Source organism: Lagenorhynchus albirostris, chromosome 4, assembly GCF_949774975.1.
Source record: "Lagenorhynchus albirostris chromosome 4, mLagAlb1.1, whole genome shotgun sequence".
NCBI classification, from domain to species: Eukaryota; Metazoa; Chordata; class Mammalia; order Artiodactyla; family Delphinidae; genus Lagenorhynchus; species Lagenorhynchus albirostris.
The window spans coordinates 30,642,457-30,661,034 of NC_083098.1; the positions used below are offsets into that span (position 1 = coordinate 30,642,457).

Genomic DNA, 18,578 nt, shown 5'->3' on the forward strand with positions numbered 1-18,578 from the left:
GCAGATTTCTCAGCAGAAACTCTGCAAGCCAAAAGGGTGTGGCAGGACATATTTAAAGTGATGAAAGGGAAAAACCTACAAGCAAGATTACTCTACTGAGCAAGGATCTCATTCAGATTCAACGGAGAAATTAAAACCTTTACAGACAAGCAAAAGTTAAGAGAATTCAGCACCACCAAACCAGCTTTACAACAAATGCTAAAGGAACTTCTCTAGGCAGGAAACACAAGAGAAGGAAAAGACCTACAATAACAAACCAAAAACAATTAAGAAAATGGTCATAGAAACATACATATCAATAATTACCTTAAATGTAATTGGATTAAATGCTCCAACCAAAAGACACAGACAGGCTGAATGGATACAAAAACAAGACCCATATATATGCTATCTACAAGACAGCCACTTCAGACCTGGGGACACATACAGACTTAAAGTGAGGGGATGGAAAAAGATATTCTATGCAAATGGAAGTCAAACGAAAGCTGGAGTGCCAATTCTCATACCAGGCAAAATAGATGTTTAAATAAAGACTATTACAAGAGACAAAGAAGGGCACTACATAATGATCAAGGGATCAGTCCAAGAAGAAGATATAACAATTGTAAATATTTATGCACCCAACATAGGAGCACCTCAATACATAAGGAAAATACTAACAGCCATAAAAGGGGAAATCGACAGTAACACAATCATAGTAGGGGCCTTTAACACCCCACTTTCACCAATGGACAGATCACCCAAAATGAAAATAAATAAGGAAACACAAGCTTTAAATGATATATTAAACAAGATGGACTTAATTGATATTTATAGGACATTCCATCCAAAAACAACAGAATACGCTTTCTTCTGCTCATGGAACATTCTCCAGGATAGACCATATCTTAGGTCACAAATCAAGGACTGGTAAATTTAAGAAAATTGAAATTGTATCAAGTATCTTTTCTGACCACAACGCAATGAGACTAGATATCACTTACAGGTAAAAATCTGTAAAAAATACAAACACACGGAGGCTAAACAATACACTACTAAAAAATATCCAAGAGATCACTGAAGAAATCAAAGAGGAAATCAAAAAATACCTAGAAACAAATGACAATGAAAACACGATGACCCAAAACCTATGGGATGCAACAAAAGCAGTTCTAAGAAGGAAGTCTATAGCAATACAATCCTACCTCAAGAAACAAGAAACATCTCAAATAAACAACCTAACCTTACACTAAAGCAATTAGAGAAAGAAGAACAAAAAACCCCCAAAGTTAGCAGAAGGAAAGATCATAAAGATCAGATCAGAAATAAATGAAAAAGAAATGAAGGAAACGATAGCAAAGATCAATAAAACTAAAAGCTGGTTCTTTGAGAAGATAAACAAAATTGATAAACCATTAGCCAGACTCATCAAGAAAAAAAGGGAGAAGACTCAAATCAACAGAATTAGAAATGAAAAAGGAGAAGTAACAACTGACACTGCAGAAATACAAAGGATCATGAGAGATTACTACAAGCAACTATATGCCAATAAAATGGACAACCTGGAAGAAATGGACAAATTCTTAGAGAAGCACAACCTTCTGAGACTGAACCAGAAAGAAATAGAAAATATAAACAGACAAATCACAAGCACTGAAATTGAAACTGTGATTAAAAATTTTCCAATAAAGAAAAGCCCAGGATCAGAAGGATTCACAGGCGAATTCTATCAAACATTTAGAGAAGAGCTAACACCAATCCTTCTCAAACTCTTCCAAGATATAGCAGAGGGAGGAACACTCCCAAACTCATTCTACGAGGCCACCATCACCCTGATACCAAAACCAGACAAAGATGTCACAAAAAAAGAAATCTACACACCAATATCACTGATGAACATAGATGCAAAAATCCTCAACAAAATACTAGCAAACAGAATCCATCAGCACATTAAAAGGATCATACACCATGACATAGTGGGATTTATCCCAGAGATGCAAGGATTCTTCAATATACGCAAATCAATCAATGTGATAAACCATATTAACAAACTGAAGGAGAAAAACCATATGATTAATCTCAATAGAAACAGAAAAAGCTTTCAACAAAATTCAACACCCATTTATGATAAAAACATGCCAGAAAGTGGGAATAGAGGAAACTTACCTCAACATAATAAAGGCCAGATATTTCATACCCACAGCCAACATTGTTCTCAATGATGAAAACTGAAACCATTTCCACTAATATCAGGAACAAGACTAGGATGCCCACTCTCACCTCTATTATTCGACATAGTTTTGGAAGTTTTAGCCACAGCAATCAGAGAAGAAAAAGAAATAAAAGGAATCCAAATCAGAAAAGAAGAAGTAAAGCTGTCACTCTTTGCAGATGACATAATACTATACATACAGAATCTTAAAGATGCCATCAGAAAACCACTAGAGCTAATCAACGAATTTGGTAAAGTAGCAGGATACAAAATTAATACACAGAAAACTCTTGCATCCCTATATACTAATGATGAAAAATCTGAAAGAGAAATTAAGGAAACATTCCCATTTACCACTGGAACAAAAAGAATAAAATACCTAGGAATAAACCTATCTAAGGAGACAAAAGACCTGTATGAAGAAAACTATAAGACCTGTATGAAGAAAACTATAAGACACTGATGAAAGAAATTAAAGATGATACAAACAGATGGAGAGATATACCATGTTCTTGAATCAACATTGTGAAAACGACTCAACTACCCAAAGCAATCTACAAATTGAATGCAATCCCTATCAAACTACCAATGGCATTTTTCACAGAACTAGAATAAAAAATTTCACAATTTGTATGGAAACACAAAAGACCCCGAATAGCCAAAGCAATCTTGAGAAAGAAAAAACGGAGCTGGAGGAATCAGGCTCCCTGACTTCAGACTATACTACAGAGCTACAGTCATCAAGACAGTATGGTATTGGCACAAAAACAGAAACACAGATCAATGGAACAGGAAAGAATGCCCAGAGATAAACCCATGCACATATGGTCACCTTATCTTTGATAAAGGAAGCAAGAATATACAATGGAGAATAAGTCGTGCTGGGAAAACTGGACAGCTACACATAAAACAATGAAATTGGAACACTCCCTAATTCCATACACAAAAATAAACTCAAAATGGATTAAAGACCTAAATGTTAAGGCCAGACACTATAAAACTCTTAGAAGAAACACAGGCAGAACACTCTATGACATAAATCAAAGCGCGATCCTTTTTGACCCACCTCCTAGAGAAATGGAAATAAAAATGAAAGTAAACAAATGGGACCTAATGAAACTTAAAAGCTTTTTCACAGCAAAGGAAACCATAAACAAGATGAAAAGACAACCCTTAGAATGGGAGAAAACATTTACAAATGAAGCAACTGACAAAGGAGTAATCTCCAAAATCTATAAGCAGCTCATACAGCTCAATATCAAAAAGACAAACAACCCAATCCAAAAATGGGCAGAAAACCTAAACAGACATTTTTCCCAAGGAGATATACAGATTCCCAACAAAGACATCAAAGGATGCTCAACATCACTAATCATTAGAGAAATGCAAATCAAAACTACAATGAGGTTTCACCTCGCACCAGTCAGAATGGCCATCATCAAAAAATCTACAAACAATAAATGCTGGAGAGGGTGTGGAGAAAAGGGAACCCTCTTTCACTGTTGGTGGGAATGTAAATTGATACAGCCACTATGGAGAACAGTTTGGAGGTTCCTTAAAAAACTAAAAATAGAATTACCATACGACCCAGCAATCCCATTACTGGGCATATACCCTGAGAAAACCATAATTCTAAAAGAGTCATGTACCACAATGTTCACTGCAGCTCTATTTACAATAAGCAGGTCATGGAAGCAACCTAAGTGTCCATCGACAGATGAATGGATAAAGAAGATGCGGCACATATATACAATGGAATATGACTCAGCCATAAAAAGAAACAAAATTGAGTTAATTTTTAGTGAGGTGGATGTACCTAGAGTCTGTCATACAGAGTGAAGTAAGTCAGAAAGAGAAAAACAAATACCGTATGCTAATACATATATATGGAATCCTAAAAAAGAAAGTGGTTCTGAAGAACCTAGGGGCAGGACAGGAATAAAGATGCAGATGCCGAGAATGGACTTGAGGATATGGGGAGGGGGAAGGGGAAGCTGGGACAAACAGAGAGTGGCATGGACATATATATACTACCAAATGTAAACTAGATAGCTAGTGGGAAGCAGCTGCATAGCACAGGGGGATCAGCTCAGTGCTTTGTGACCACCTAGAGGGGTGGGATAGGGCGGGTGGGAGGGAGGGAGATGCAAGAGAGAAGAGATATGGGGATATATGTATATGTATAACTGATTCACTTTGTTATAAAGCAGAAACTAACACACCATTGTAAAGCAATTATACTGCAATAAAGATGTTAAAAAATTAAAAAATAAATGAGGGAGGAGATATGGGGATATATGTATAGGTATAGCTGATTCACTCTGTTATACAGCAGAAACTAACACACCATTGTAAAGCAATTATACTCCAATAAAGATGTTAAAAGAAAATGTTCTCGACAGAAAAATAATAATAAGTGGCTGATTACACATAATTTCAAAAGCAGACATCGATAATTAGCATATATTTTTCCCTGGCTCTTGGAGAAGCAAATAAATGAGGCAGAGAAGTACTTACATTTTCCTGGTTTGGCTGGAATTCGAATCACAGTGGGCTTCCTGGTGGGTGCTGGTTGAACTGCTCGTTCCTTTGCTGGTTCTGTTCTTGTGGGGAGCTGAAAGGGATCTAATGAAAAACACAGTGTATTTTGCATGTTTTAGTTAACATGGACTCAAACAAAAAAACCTCATTCATAATTAAAGAGTCATATTTTTCATGCTCTAGGGAAAACTATTCATGGATAAACAAAATCTCAGTTTGCAGAGACAAAAACAAAGTCAGGGCTCATGAAAGGAAATAACTTGGCGCTCCGTAAATAATTCATGTGGCTTTTCTTCCTCTCTGATGAGAGAGATCCAGGACAATCTTCAATTATGTAGAAGCTATCTTTCACAGGAGTGTAATCATTCCATAAGTGTCTGCCTGAAAATGAGGGGCAATTGAAACATGCAGCCAATTTCCCCCCTATAGTGAAGCTTCCCGGATCCCCCAGGAAGGAAGGTCTCTTTGCCCCACCCCTGTGCCTGCATTGGAAAACCTCCCTGAAGGGCTGGCCCTGGGCCTCGTCCCCACCCCCTCATCCCACCCTGCCGGAGCCTGGCAGCATTGAGTAGTGAAGTGAAACTACACCTTGCTAACATGAAAACGCAAAACGTTTTATCCTGGAAATAAAATGAGACATCTCCCTTCAAATATTTAATATTTATATTTAATTTATTAATATTTATATTTAATTTTTATATTCTCCATCTTAACCCACTCATTTAAAATGGACAGTATGTGCTTAGGGAGAGTATTTTAAATAAAAGCACAACCACCAAACTTTTTTCTTCCTTTTTTCGTTTTTGGCCATGCCGCAAGGCTTGTGGGGTCTTAGTTACCCAACCAGGGATGGAACCCAGGCCCTCGGCAGTGAGAGCGTGGAGCCCTAACCACTGGACCGCCAGAGAAATCCCCCACCAAACTTTTTTACTGAAAGAAAGAGTCTTTTTTTCTTTAATGTAAATGTTCTTTTTAGTAGTTTGGGAAGATGACCAAAAAATTTTTAGAAGGTGAAAAACCTAAAAATAAATAGATTAGCAAAAATAAAATCAAATGCTGTATAATGCATACTCTATACGGTGCACAGGGTCTCGAGAGGCCGCTTTTGCCTTTATTCAGCAAGAGGCAGAATGAATACATACTGTATTCAGAACCTGTTCTCTGGATCTCGCCTGTAGGGAGATACTCCCTATAAACAATGCACTTCACAGCACTTGTGATGAACAGCATTCATGTTCTGCCTGTTATGAGCTGCAGTTCAATAAAGCATCTTTTGCTGACCAGCTCTTTTCAGAATACACGAAGAGCTGAGCTAAGGATAAGATGGCCTTTCAGCTCCTTGATGCTTGCCCTTCCCTTCCACCCAGCTCTCAGGCAACCCCACTCTCAGACCTGCTACCAGAGCATCACCCACTCACTAGTCACTTCATCTCACATGTCTGCTTACCATGTGCTAGTAACGGTGCGAGGTGGGGAGATAGGACGGTTAAGTACAATCCTATTTTTTTTGTTTTGTTTTGTTTTTGTTTTTGTTTGCGGTACGCGGGCCTCTCACTGCTGTGGCCTCTCCCGTTGCGGAGCACAGGCTCTGGACGCGCAGGCTCAGCGGCCATGGCCCACGGGCCCAGCCGCTCCATGGCATGTGGGATCTTCCCAGACCGGGGCACGAACCCGTGTCCTCTGCATTGGCAGGCGGCCTCTCAACCACTGCGCCACCAGGGAAGCCCAAGTACAATCCTATTTTAAGTTTATTATCTATCACCTAAGTAAGGCCCCCAGATGGCATGCTAGGTAAAATAATAATTATTAGGCTAGTTAGGAAAAAAAAAATTAGATGACCCCTCTATGGAAACCGGTCTATTAGCTTATTAGTGAGGCGAGTCTTGTCTATGCTCAAAAATCCAACTCAACATCATCAAAACAATATCAAACTTTCAAAAAAGGCTCTTGTAATAATATCACTTTCTTCCATTGTAACCTATATCTCCAGAAAACAAACAAAGCTTCTTCTTTTAGGTCTAAGGAAATTCATCAATTCCTTATTTTGTTATAGCATTATTTTTCATTTCAAAAGTAACATTTATTGTAAAGATAGGAAACATTAAGAAATATATGATAGGGACTTCCCTGGTGGCGCAGTGGTTAAGAATCCGCCTGCCAATGCAGGGGACACAGGTTCGATCCCTGGTCCGGGAAGATCCCACATGCCATGGAGCAACTAAGCCCGTGAGCCACAACTACTGAGCCTGCGCTCTAGAGCCCACAAGCCACAACTACTGAAGCCTGCATGCCACAACTGCTGAAGCCCGTGCGCCTAGAGCCTGTGCTCCACAACAAGAGAAGCCACCGCAATGAGAAGCCCTCGCACCACAATGAAGAGTAGCCCCCGGGCTTCCCTGGTGGCACAGTGGTTGAGAATCTGCCTGCCAATGCAGGGGACACGGGTTCGAGCCCTGGTCTGGGAGGATCCCACATGCCGCGGAGCAACTAGGCCCATGAGCCACAACTACTGAGCCTGAGCGTCTGGAGCCTGCGCTCCACAACAAGAGAGGCTGCTCACTGCAATGAAGAGTGGCCCCCGCTTGCCGCAACTGGAGAAAGCCCTCACACAGAAACGAAGACCGAACACAGCCAAAATTAAAAATAAATAAATTAAAAAAACCTTAACCTGAGTTGCCAAAACTCAGGTTAAGATAGTGGTGATTCTTCAGATGCCTTAAAAAAAAAAAAAAAAAAAAAGAGTAGCCCCCGCTCGCCACTAGAGAAAACCCGCACGCAACAATGAAGACCCAACACAGCCAAAAATAAATAAATTTATTAAAAAAAAAAAAAGTTGATCTTTAAAAAAAAAAAAGAAATATATGATAGAAAGTCTCCTGTAATCCTATCCCTGCAGTAATAATTATTATCTAAAATATGTGTATCTGTCTACAGATTTTTTTTCTGTATCATATGTATTATTACATACGTATTTTGAAAAACACAAACCTGTATCATAAGTATTATTACGTAGGTATTTTGAAAAACACAAACAGGATCATTTTATACCTATTTCTTTGTAACTTACTCTTTCACTTTTTTTCATTCAGTATTGATCGGGTGCCTGCTACACATCAAATACTATTCTAGATGCTGGGAATACGTCATTGAACAGAGCAAAGAACTCTGCCCTTGTGATGCTTACACTCCAGCAGGAGACGGAGACAATAAACAGTAAATATATTGAGTGATTCATGTGGTATATTAGAAGGTGAGACATGCTACTGAAAAAGGGAAACGTAGAGCAAGGGGGAACTTCAGTTGTGGGCAGAAGGGAAGCAGGTTGCAGCATGAAACAGGAGTGCAGGGGGCGAGGGAGAGGAGGGCTCCATGATCCTCTTTCGAACAGATGGATTTTGTATACTCTAACAGTTCTTCCAAGCTGAAAAACACACTTTGGGTTTTTAGGAAACAGCAGTGCTGATGGATAAACAGGGGAAGGTAGGCTGGTATTAAAGCCCATTATTGCAAACATTACCTGAAACTGAACTCCCTGAACGTGTCATCTGTTCTGAGTAATGCTAGCTAGAATGAAAGAATTTGAAGACCCCAATCTCGGCATTTATTTTATTCAAACACAGAAACATAGTATCTCTCCTGTGGGCACACCTTTCCTTCCTATTCGTCTCTCTCCCCTGCCGTTGCCCCTGCTCTGCCTCCTTGGCCCTCACTGGAACCCACTGACCTCCAAGGAGCGACTTTCCTTCCCCCACTGCTGCAGACTTGACTGTCCCCCGTCCCCTCAACCTTGGCTGTAACAGCCCATCCTCTCAGGGCTCTGTTTCCTGCTGGGAAAAGGACCAAAATTCAAGAAAAGGATTAAGGCTGATAACTGTTCACAGTGCTCTCCCATTCAAGTGGTATTTCTGCTTTAACAGCTGCTTTGGGCCCCTACGATCTGGTGGTTATTAGGATAGGTTTTTAGTTGGTGATTTTGGGGGGGGTGAGTGTGGAGGGAGAAGAAAATCTTGAGCATGGAATCACTTCAATTGTTTCCCAACTCATCTGATGTTCTGGGCCAGGATACCACGTACAGTCTCTCTCTCTCACATCCCAGGAGTGAGAGCACGAACAAGGGGGGCAGAGAAGGAGAAAGAGGCCACTCAGTGCCCTTGGAGGGCTGGGCACAGGGGGATCCCAAATGTGCTTGTTCTTGGAGGACCAGCCTCAGGGAACCCCGTCCCAAATCCTGCAGGTCTCAACTACCGCATTAAAGGGTCCAGTCATTTTTTAAAACCTGCTAGATTTAAACTGAAGTAGCAAGATACAACTTAAATACAAAGTATTCAAAGTGTCCTAGCTACCCACTTTCTCTCTCTTTCTTGGTCTTTATTTTTAGTATCATTAGCTGCTCTTTGATAACTGGCACTCAGATCATGTGTAATTATTCTAGTATTCACGTCTCCAAAACAAAGAAGAAAAAAAATTCTTTGTCAGTACAGTGAAGCAAGGAAGTCTGAGTGTTCCAGTACTGTGGCTGTTTGGCAGGAGCGGTCTGCTTCATGACTTCCCCTAGCTGTGCTCCCTGAGTCAGTAAGCTCGGCCTGTGCCTCTCTGCGCCCTGTCCCAGGCTGCCTTCCAGAAGAGGCGTGCCAATGAGCAGAGAAGAGAGACAGCATCACTTCAGTGAGAAGGTGGAGCCAGAGGCCTGTTTTTCATCTTGATGATGGTGTGAGAGTCTCTCTATAGCTACACAGTATGCTTACTTTTTGCGTCTTTTCGTGAGAGGGGTATTTTTCTCCAACAGCAATGTTAAGGGGGCAACCGAGAAGGCAAGGGTGGCGCCTCACGTTTGGGAACTCCTGGCACTACCAGGTGGGAAACTGGATTGTTGGTACTGTTAATAAGTTTAAAGTTCATGATCTTTAAGCCAGGAGTCCCACTTTTGGAAATTTCTTTATAAAAGCACTAGTAGAAGTAAAAATATTTACAAGAGTGTTTACAAGAGCATTTTTTGTAGTGGTGTCCATCAGTAGGGGAAACGTGGACTTGCCTGTGCTGCGCTCATACCAGGGAATATCAGGCAGGTATCAGGGAACAAGGAGTCAGACTTAGATCTACTGGCCTGGAGAGAAGTCCCTAAACCTCATTACTAAATGAATAAAGTAAGCTGCTGGGTAATGGGTACAGTTAGGTAAGTAAACATTTTTGCTGCTGAGTAATGGGTACAGTTAGGTAAAACTTTTTGTAAAAAACAGGAAGAAGTACATGTACGTGTACGTGTTTGTAAGCTTTGGCTTGGAATGTCCAAAGGCACAGAAAGCTACATACAACATGGTTCACACTGGTTATTCTGGGGATTTGAATGGATTGGAGGGAGATTCATTTTTGCCTTTTACTAAATGTTTATATTGTTAGACTTGTTACCGCAAATATATGTTACTTTGTGACTGAAAAAAAATCCAATAAAATAAATTCAATCACATGAAAAGAGTTACAAAATTAAGCTGAAATAACACCCCTGCCAAACAAACTGAAACAAAAATCACTTAGAAATAAGAGGAGGGACTTCCCTGGTGGCACAGTGGTTAAGAATCCGCGTGCCAATGCAGGGGACACAGGTTTGATCCCTGGTCCGGGAAGATCTCACATGCCGCGGAGCAACCCAGCCCGTGCACCACAACAAAGAGTAGCCCCCCCTCGTCGCAACTAGAGAAAGCCGGCACACAGCAGCGAAGACCCACTGCAGCCAACAATAAAAATTAAAAAAAAAAAGAGAAAAGAGGAAAAATATGAAAATACTTGTCCCTTTAGCTGCTTTTTCAAGACAATAATGGCCATAAAATTTTCCATAAAGTAACGAGAAAAACAAAAACTCTTTTTTTTGGCTAATACTCCTCAGTGATTCTATTTAATAGGAAATAATGCAGATACATATTTTTGAATTTGTCTAATTTAGACATATTTAGTTCATAATAATTAGCTTTTATTTGTAACCTTGAATAATATAATTGTTTAGAAAAATCGCATCTTATTATTCTTAAAATTTCTACTCCTCACAGGCTGAGGAACAGTGTGGGGGGCAGCTCTTTCTCTGTGGCAAAGACAAGGGATATGCCTCCTAGTTTCTTTCATCCTAATTCTGCTTACGGTCATCTATTTGAAGACCAGCCTCCCCCATCCTCTCCTGCTGATGGAGTTCCCTCATAAAAGACCACCTTTGTTAGCATTTTTAATACGTCTTCCAAAGACACAGCATATGTACATGTAACTATGTGTTTTAACACCAACACTATAGCTAAAATACCATGACTACTCTCTATACCTTGCATTTTTCACCCAGAGTACCTTGGCGGTTGGTCCATAGTAGGGGATAATAGGTGGTCTGCCTCTTTTTTAGCTACTGCCCAATATTCCATTGTATGGATGCAACCAGAATTTATTTCAGAAGTCCACTGAATGCAATTTCCAACATTCTGTAGACGTCCTTAATCTGGGTTCCAAGAATAGGCCCTTGAAGCTCTGGAAACTGTACCTCCAACTGTGCATACGTGTGCAAAAGGGTTATTTTCAAGGGAGAAAAAAGATTCATAGGCTAACTGAGCTCTGTGATCCAGAAAGGGTTAAGAACCCCAGTGTCATAATTTCCTCTATCACAGACTCCTTGCTCTTGCTTCTATAGAGAAAACACAACTACCTGCAAAAGCATCTCCTAACCAAGTCTAAGGAAAGTCCATGGCATCTTTCTCTACTTTTATTTGCAGTGTTTACTCTGCCCTCCTTCCAGCCCCCTCACACCTGCTGCCCCTTTACACCTATAGCCACATGGTCTTCATTACTGGGTTGGGAAAAACAATGATGATAATGTAGTTTTCTGCCCATTACCTGTCTCCAATAATATGCTTGTCATCATAATTAGTTTCACCATCCTTGGCTAGCTTTTCTGTCATTTCTTTCTTTCCCTTGAGTTCTGTTAATAGCAGAAATTGGCTGCTAAACTATCATTCTGGTCTGTGTAATGGGGTTGACAGCAGTATTCTGCTTTTTTGACACCTGGGTATGATTTGTAAAGGTGTGAAGAGGAATTGCTAATGCTTCTCAGCTCCACTACATTAACCTGCAAGGCATTCTACCTAAGAAATGAATCCAATATTAAATTGCCTGTTTTATGAGTTTCCCTTTAATAATTTTTCTAATCCTTACAGTGTTTTCATAGCTTCAGTATTTTCTGATCTCTATTTCCTGAGATTAATATGGCAACTTCATTTTATGAAAACTACTTTATTGGATTTTCTTTATTTTTTGAGGGAAAAGAAAAAGAAGGAAAGACATATCTGTGAGTTTCTCTCCTTTCTCCTGTGTTCCTCCCCCAGTTTTTGGCTGATGTCAGGACGATTAAGCAAGCTTTCACCAAAAGACCATAACCCTTTATCTACAAGACAATGCTATTAATACACCATCAAAAAGTCACAAAGCCTTAGAGCATGGGGAATATCGTTAATAATACTGTAATAACTTTGTATGATGGCAGATGGTAACTAGACTTATGGTGATCCTCTTAAAATATCAACTCACTAGGCTGTGCACATGGAACTAACATAGTGCTGTATGTCAATTATACTTCAATTAAAAAAATGTGTAGCTCCCCCACCCCAAAAAAGTCACAAAGCCCCAGTCAGTAAACAAACAAAAATTCCCTCTGCATTTGGAGGAATTCAGAGGTGATCTTGAAGGCCTCTGGAGGGCAATAAGCAAGGAAGCAACAAGGTCCAATGTACACTCTAGAAAAATCCGTTGGGTAACCATGATATGATGATGGGTTTGAGGCAGAAGCAGAGGCTCAATTTAGGAGGCTACTGCAGGAATCTGGGCCTAAAGATTAGAAAAGTGGGCCAGTAGCAGGGGTGATGAAAACTAGAGGAAAATTTAAGAACTATTCAGAAAATAAAACCAGCAGGACTTGACCACTAACTGGATGTGAAGGACAAGAAGTAAGAATAATGACTACCACTTATTGAGCACATACCATGTTTCAGACAATGTGATAAGGCTTTCCTCCATAATCATATTTAACACTTGCAATGCCTCCAGGAGGAGTATTATTACCGTGTTTCAGACAATGGGATAGGGCTTTCCTCCATAATCATATTTAACCCTACAATACCTCCAGGAGGAGTATTATTATCGTGTTTTACAGACGAGGAAACCGAGGCATTGTGGAGTTAAGTAAATTGCCCAAGGTCACATAGCATTTAAGTGGTAGACCCCAACCTGCCTGACTCTAAGTCCAAACAGCTAGTCACTGTGTGTGAGAGGTAGGAAGGCTCAAGGATGATGGATAGGATCCTTTGGGGGGGGCTGGTGTGTGATGGTGTCACTAGGACAGGAGCAGAATACAGGAAGAGAAGCAGGTTTAAAAAGAAGACAGAGTGGACTTCCCTGGTGGCGCAGTGGTTAAGAATCTGCCTGCCAATGCAGGGGACATGGGTTAGAGCCCTGGTCCGGGAAGATCTCACAGGCCGCGGAGCAGCTAAGCCCATGTGCCACAACTACCGAGCCTGCACTCTACAGCTCGCGAGCCACAACTACTGAAGCCCGCGCACCTAGAGCCCGTGCTCTGCAACAAGAGAAGCCAGTGCGATGAGAAGCCCACGCACCGCAACGAAGAATAGCCCCCGCTCGCAGCAACTAGAGAAAGCCAGTGCGCAGCAACAGAGACCCAACGCAGACAAAAATAAATAAAATAAATAAATAAATTTATAAAATTAAAAAAAGAAGACAGAGTGTTCAGTTCAGGATAACTCCACAGGTAAGAGCAATGGTTAAAGTCAGGTGGGGCAAGCAAATTAGACCTTTTGCTGAAACACTGCCTCAGTAATTAAACATTGTGCAAGGAAGTGGTAGAAATCAAGAAACAGAAAAGGCTGAGTAGGAAGCACGATACTGTATTCATGTTGATGTATACTGCTGACCTTCCTTTTTGAAGATGACTGTAATTATCTGCTTGATGACACAGAATAAATTCTCAGCAATTATTAACCAAGTTGCCATTCCCACAGAGTCTAGCAGCGTCTACAGAAGGTGGTTATTATTTTGGCTTGTACTGTTTCCACCCCTGAACAGCTTGCGGCTGTTGGATCTACCCCTCCCTGTCCTACTCTGAACCCTGTTAACACCAAAAGGGTTTAAGTAAGAAAATGGTATAACAAAAACTTGAAAAGTTTTTAATGTGTTGCCTGGTTTAAGGATTCGTGAAAATGCTGAGTACCAACATGATGGAGTGAAAATTAAACTAGACTTAGAAAGAAAAGACGGACTTTGAATCCTGCTTTGGAAAACCGAGTAATTACCCTTTGATCTCTCTCAGTCTCATTTTCTTCATCTGCAAACTGAGGCCAATGATGCCTTGTAAAGGGTTAGGGTAAGTATTAAATTAAATAATGTATGTCTGGACATCTAGCAGAGGGTTTGGAGCTAGGCAGAAGTTCAATATATCCTAATGTTTTTCTTTCCACTCCTTATGGACAAGAGGCATGCTATAGCCAGTTACAATGTTGTGTGCATGATAAATATTTAATAAATATGTGGTTGTTATCATTTAAAACATGCCTGTACTTAGCAGAATTTGGTTTTGAATCACAGAGCTTATATCATTTTGATGCATGTTAAACATTTAGAAGATGACAGCTAACCTTTTGAAAATACTATTACGCTTACATGTTCATAAATTCTGCCCAAGTAAGTAAACAGCAGTGAAAGGAATCTTAGCAATGACAAGTACAGTAGTTTAGTTTGACAAATCGAAGATAAGCTTTACCATCACACTCTCCATTTGAACAGTGTGAGGAAAGAAAACATACTCTCTGCCTCTTGGGAAATCTAATTGTCCCGGTCTTGGCAGGAAACTTACAACTGTTGTAGTTTATTTACAAAACTTTCCATTCCCAAGGGAAGGTGTTCTGTGAAGATTATGGAGCAACATATGGCCGGGTTTACTGCTCCTGCCAGAGTCCTCCGCAGGGCTGGCCCCTTTCCCGGCACTCCCGTGGGGCTGGCTCCATCTGAGGAGCCCTTCTGGGGCATGACTTCCCCACTCTGAGAAGTTTCCCTCTCTTCCTCCTAATGCTTGAATCTCCACCTGCCCGAGGAGGGAGCCGGCCTCTCATCTAGTTAAGTCCCTGGTCCCAGTCTGCTTATGTCTGGCTCATGTGAGAGTAATCAACACGTGTGCCTCCCTCTTTCTCCGTCATCATCTCCCCATCCCAGATTTTCCCCTCGCTCTCTGATTCCATCTCCCACCCGGCTCCTTGTTTCTTTTTTTTTTTTTCTGTACGTGAGCCTCTCACTGTTGCGGCCTCTCCCGTTGCGGAGCACAGGCTCCGGATGCGCAGGCTTAGCGGCCATGGCTCATGGGCCCAGCCGCTCCGCGGCACGCGGGATCCTCCCGGACAGGGGCACGAACCCGTGTCCCCCGCATCGGCAGGCGGGCTCTCAACCACTGCGCCACCAGGGAAGCCCCGGCTCCTTGTTTCTTAATCTCGCTGTGTTTCTCCCTGTCTCTACACATCCACACACACACACACATCCACACACACACACACATCCACATGCACGCATGTGCACACACATGCACGTCCACGCCTCAATAACTTATTGCCAGAAACGCAAACAGCAGCGCCACTTGAGATACCCTATGATGAATTTAGATTGCCCTCCTCTTCTAAGTTTTACTCACCCAGAACCATCTCTGAATCAATAGAGTCTTCAGCCAGGTTCCCAGATGGGGCGGGTAAAACCTCATCGTCAAAGCTGATGAGGTCGATGTCCCCCGGAGGCTTGCTTTGCAGAACCGGGACTGGGGGGCTGGCCGGGGGTCCTTCTCCCAGGGACCTGAACGCTTTGGCTTGTGACGCCACGGAGAGTCGGGGAGGCACAGTGATGGGTTTCAGCAAAGCCGCAGGGTAGGGGGGCGCTTCTGAGGCCGCAGGGGAGGGGGCCACTCCTGCAGAAGCTGATTTCTTGGGCAGCAAAGGCCGAGGAGCCGGAGTCGGGGCTTTCTTCCCACTGGCGGGGCTCTCGGCCATGGACCCTCCTCCCAGACTCTCGGGATTAACACTTCGTATGAGGCCAGGATTCGGTTTCTTTGGCAATTCGGGTTTGGTTGCAGGGACGCTCCCTGCTTCTTGCAGTGGAGAGTGTGGGGTGAGGCCTTCCCTAGAGGCCCCCCGGAGTCTGTTTGTGGTCCAGGAGTCCCAGCCTCCAGAGGCTCTGTCAGCTGCCGGTTTGGGAGCCACGGAGGGTTTCCCTGAGGCAGGAGCAGGCCTCGGGGGGACTGTGCGGGGGGCAATTTCTGGCTTCTTGGGCAGTCCCACGCTTTCCGCATTTGTCTGACCCTCAAGTGCTTTGATCCTGGAAACGACGGTATTTGGGCTCCGTTCTGCGTTCATAATGTTCATCACTGCCTGACTGTCCGAGTGGCCGGTATCGTCCCACAGAGGCTGGGGCCGGCTCGGGGTTGCCTCCTCTGGCGTAGCCGCTGGGCTGCTTTTCTGGGGATCCGGCTCTTTAACGTGAGGCTCTCTGGCCACTGGTCTGAGGTTGCTTTTTGATCTTGGTTTGGGCACTGGACATCTTGTAGCACTGGAGTTTTCTGGACAACTCTGTTCTTCAGAAATATCAAAGACTATTAAAGGCGTCTCGTCTGTCGGAGGATCGCTGACTGAGGCTGCTGGGGAAGGCAGGAGAGGTTTCAGAGGTGCCGGCAGTGCTGACAAGACCAAAACGAACAGACGCGGCCATGTTATAATTTCAAAGAAAAAGGTTACACAGAGTTTAAAAATAGACATGTAGACTATCAAGAGAGTTTGGTTTCCTTCCTTAGGAAAAAGTAATTCTAAAATCAATGGAGAGATGTTTATATTCAGCTTCCTGCAGGAGGGTTCTTCACATTATATTTATTCATATAAAAATATTCATTATATAATATTTTATTTTTATTTATTTTTTTGTCACACTGTGCAGCATACACGATCTTAGTTCCCCGGCCAGGGATGGAACCCGTGCTTCCACTGCAGTGGAAATGCAGAGTCTTAAGCACTGGACCACTAGGGAAGTCCCTATATAATATTTTAAAACACCATTAAATTCCTGATTCTCAGTAGACTTATCAATGACCATTTCTCTCTTGTCAAAATTCCCAAAATTCTTGCTTTACTTTTCCAAAGTAACTTTCTCTCATTTGTTATCTTAATATAATGCTTTTTAAAAGCCTAACAGGACAACCACTTTTAGCATCCTGTCAAGTTAAGTGCTAAATATAACAGCTTTCTCAATGGGAATAAAGGGCATCAGCAGTATGAGTTAAAAGGATGATGAGTTAAAAGGATGAGTTAAACCATGAGTTTAATGAGTTAAAAGGATGATGTTTTGGGGACTTCCCTGGTGGCGCAGCTGTTAAGAGTCTGCCTGCCAATGCAGGGAACACGGATTCGAGCCCTGGTCCAGGAAAATCCCACATGCCGCGGAGCAACTAAGCCCATGCGCCACAACTACTGAACCTGTGCTCTAGAGCCTGCGAGCCACAACTACTGTCACATGCCACAACTACTGATCCCGCGCACCTTGAGTCCGTGCTCCGCAACAAGAGAAGCCACCGCAATGAGAAGCCCGTGCACCGCAATGAAGAGTAGCCCCTGCTCGCCACAACTAGAGAAAGCCCGCACGCAGCAACGAAGACCCAACGCAGTCAAAAATAAAATAAAAGAAAGAAATGTAAAAAAATAATAAAAAAAGATGATGTTTTTGTGATATGAACTAGGGTGAACCCCAGAGATTGGGGCTGCGGCTTGTGAGGATGAAGAATGGCCTATTATAATAATCACAGCAAACCCAAATAAAGCAAGCACACAGTGATCACGACGACTGGGAAGCAGAGCTCAATGAATTATGCACAAATCGCAAATTATTTTAAAGGCAGGAGCCTACTGACTACTTCCCTAGAACTAGGTCAGAATTAGGGAAGACAAATTACTTGCATTACTTTGAGGCAGATGGTTGTCTATTTCTTCTGAAAAGTCAGTCTGAGTTGCTGAAGTAATAGTGTGCCTTGGAGTGGCAGCAGCATTATTGTTATTTGTAGTGTTAACTTGAACTTGGTTGATTTCTTTTATGACTTGTTCATACGATGGTGGGAGCTGCAGAATGAAGGATGAAGATTTTAGACACCTATGGGTGGCAGCCAAGGTGTTAACGGTCTCCCTGTTCTTATCTTTGAACTTCATTAAAAATAAAATGCAGACCTCTTAGAGAACGGACTTGAGGTTATGGGGAGGGGGAAGGGTGAGCTGTGACAGGGCGAGAGAGAGGCATGGGCATATACACACTAACAAACGCAGTAAGGTAGATAGCTAGTGGGAAGCAGCCGCATGGCACAGGGATATTGGCTCGGTGCTTTGTGACCGCCTGGAGGGGTGGGATGGGGACGGTGGGAGGGAGGGAGACGCAACAGGGAAGACATATGGGAACATATGTTTATGTATGACTGATTCACTTTGTTATAAAGCAGAAACTAACACACCATTGTAAAGCAATTATACCCCAATAAAGATGTAAAAAAATAAAAAATAAATAAAAATAAATAAATAAATAAAATGCAGAGAGATAATGCGATGTTTACTCACCTCGGCAGGAACCAGCTCACTGGGCCTCCAAGGGCCTGCTGTGGAAGATGGGGGAAATGCCAGTCCTGGGGGTGGGGCTCCTGGAAACCACGAGGTCGGCCTCAGTGGCTCAGCTGCCACAATGGTGATCTCTGGGCGCCTAGCAGACAGAAGCCTCAGTGAGATTTTACAGCCTGGTAACAAGCTAT

General features: G+C 42.3%; 1 protein-coding gene across 21 annotated transcripts in view; it reads right to left on the minus strand.

The window, feature by feature from the left end:
- The window catches only part of SH3D19 (SH3 domain containing 19), a 196,068-nt gene that overhangs the window by 52,232 nt on the left and 125,258 nt on the right, over positions 1-18,578 (minus strand). For 16 of the 21 annotated variants that reach the window (XR_009540253.1, XR_009540254.1, XR_009540256.1 and 13 more), the window contains 4 exons: positions 18,391-18,529; positions 17,742-17,904; positions 15,447-16,478; positions 4,709-4,816 (listed from right to left, as the gene is read on the minus strand). Coding sequence is in view for 12 of the 21 variants with exons in the window: in XM_060147742.1 (XP_060003725.1) it covers positions 4,709-4,816; positions 15,447-16,478; positions 17,742-17,904; positions 18,391-18,529 (1,442 nt within the window). In the remaining 9 variants the exon portion in view is untranslated. The remainder of the gene's footprint in view (positions 1-4,708; positions 4,817-15,446; positions 16,479-17,741; positions 17,905-18,390; positions 18,530-18,578) is intronic. The other 5 variants (XM_060147743.1, XM_060147751.1, XM_060147746.1 and 2 more) reach the window with 4 other exon arrangements.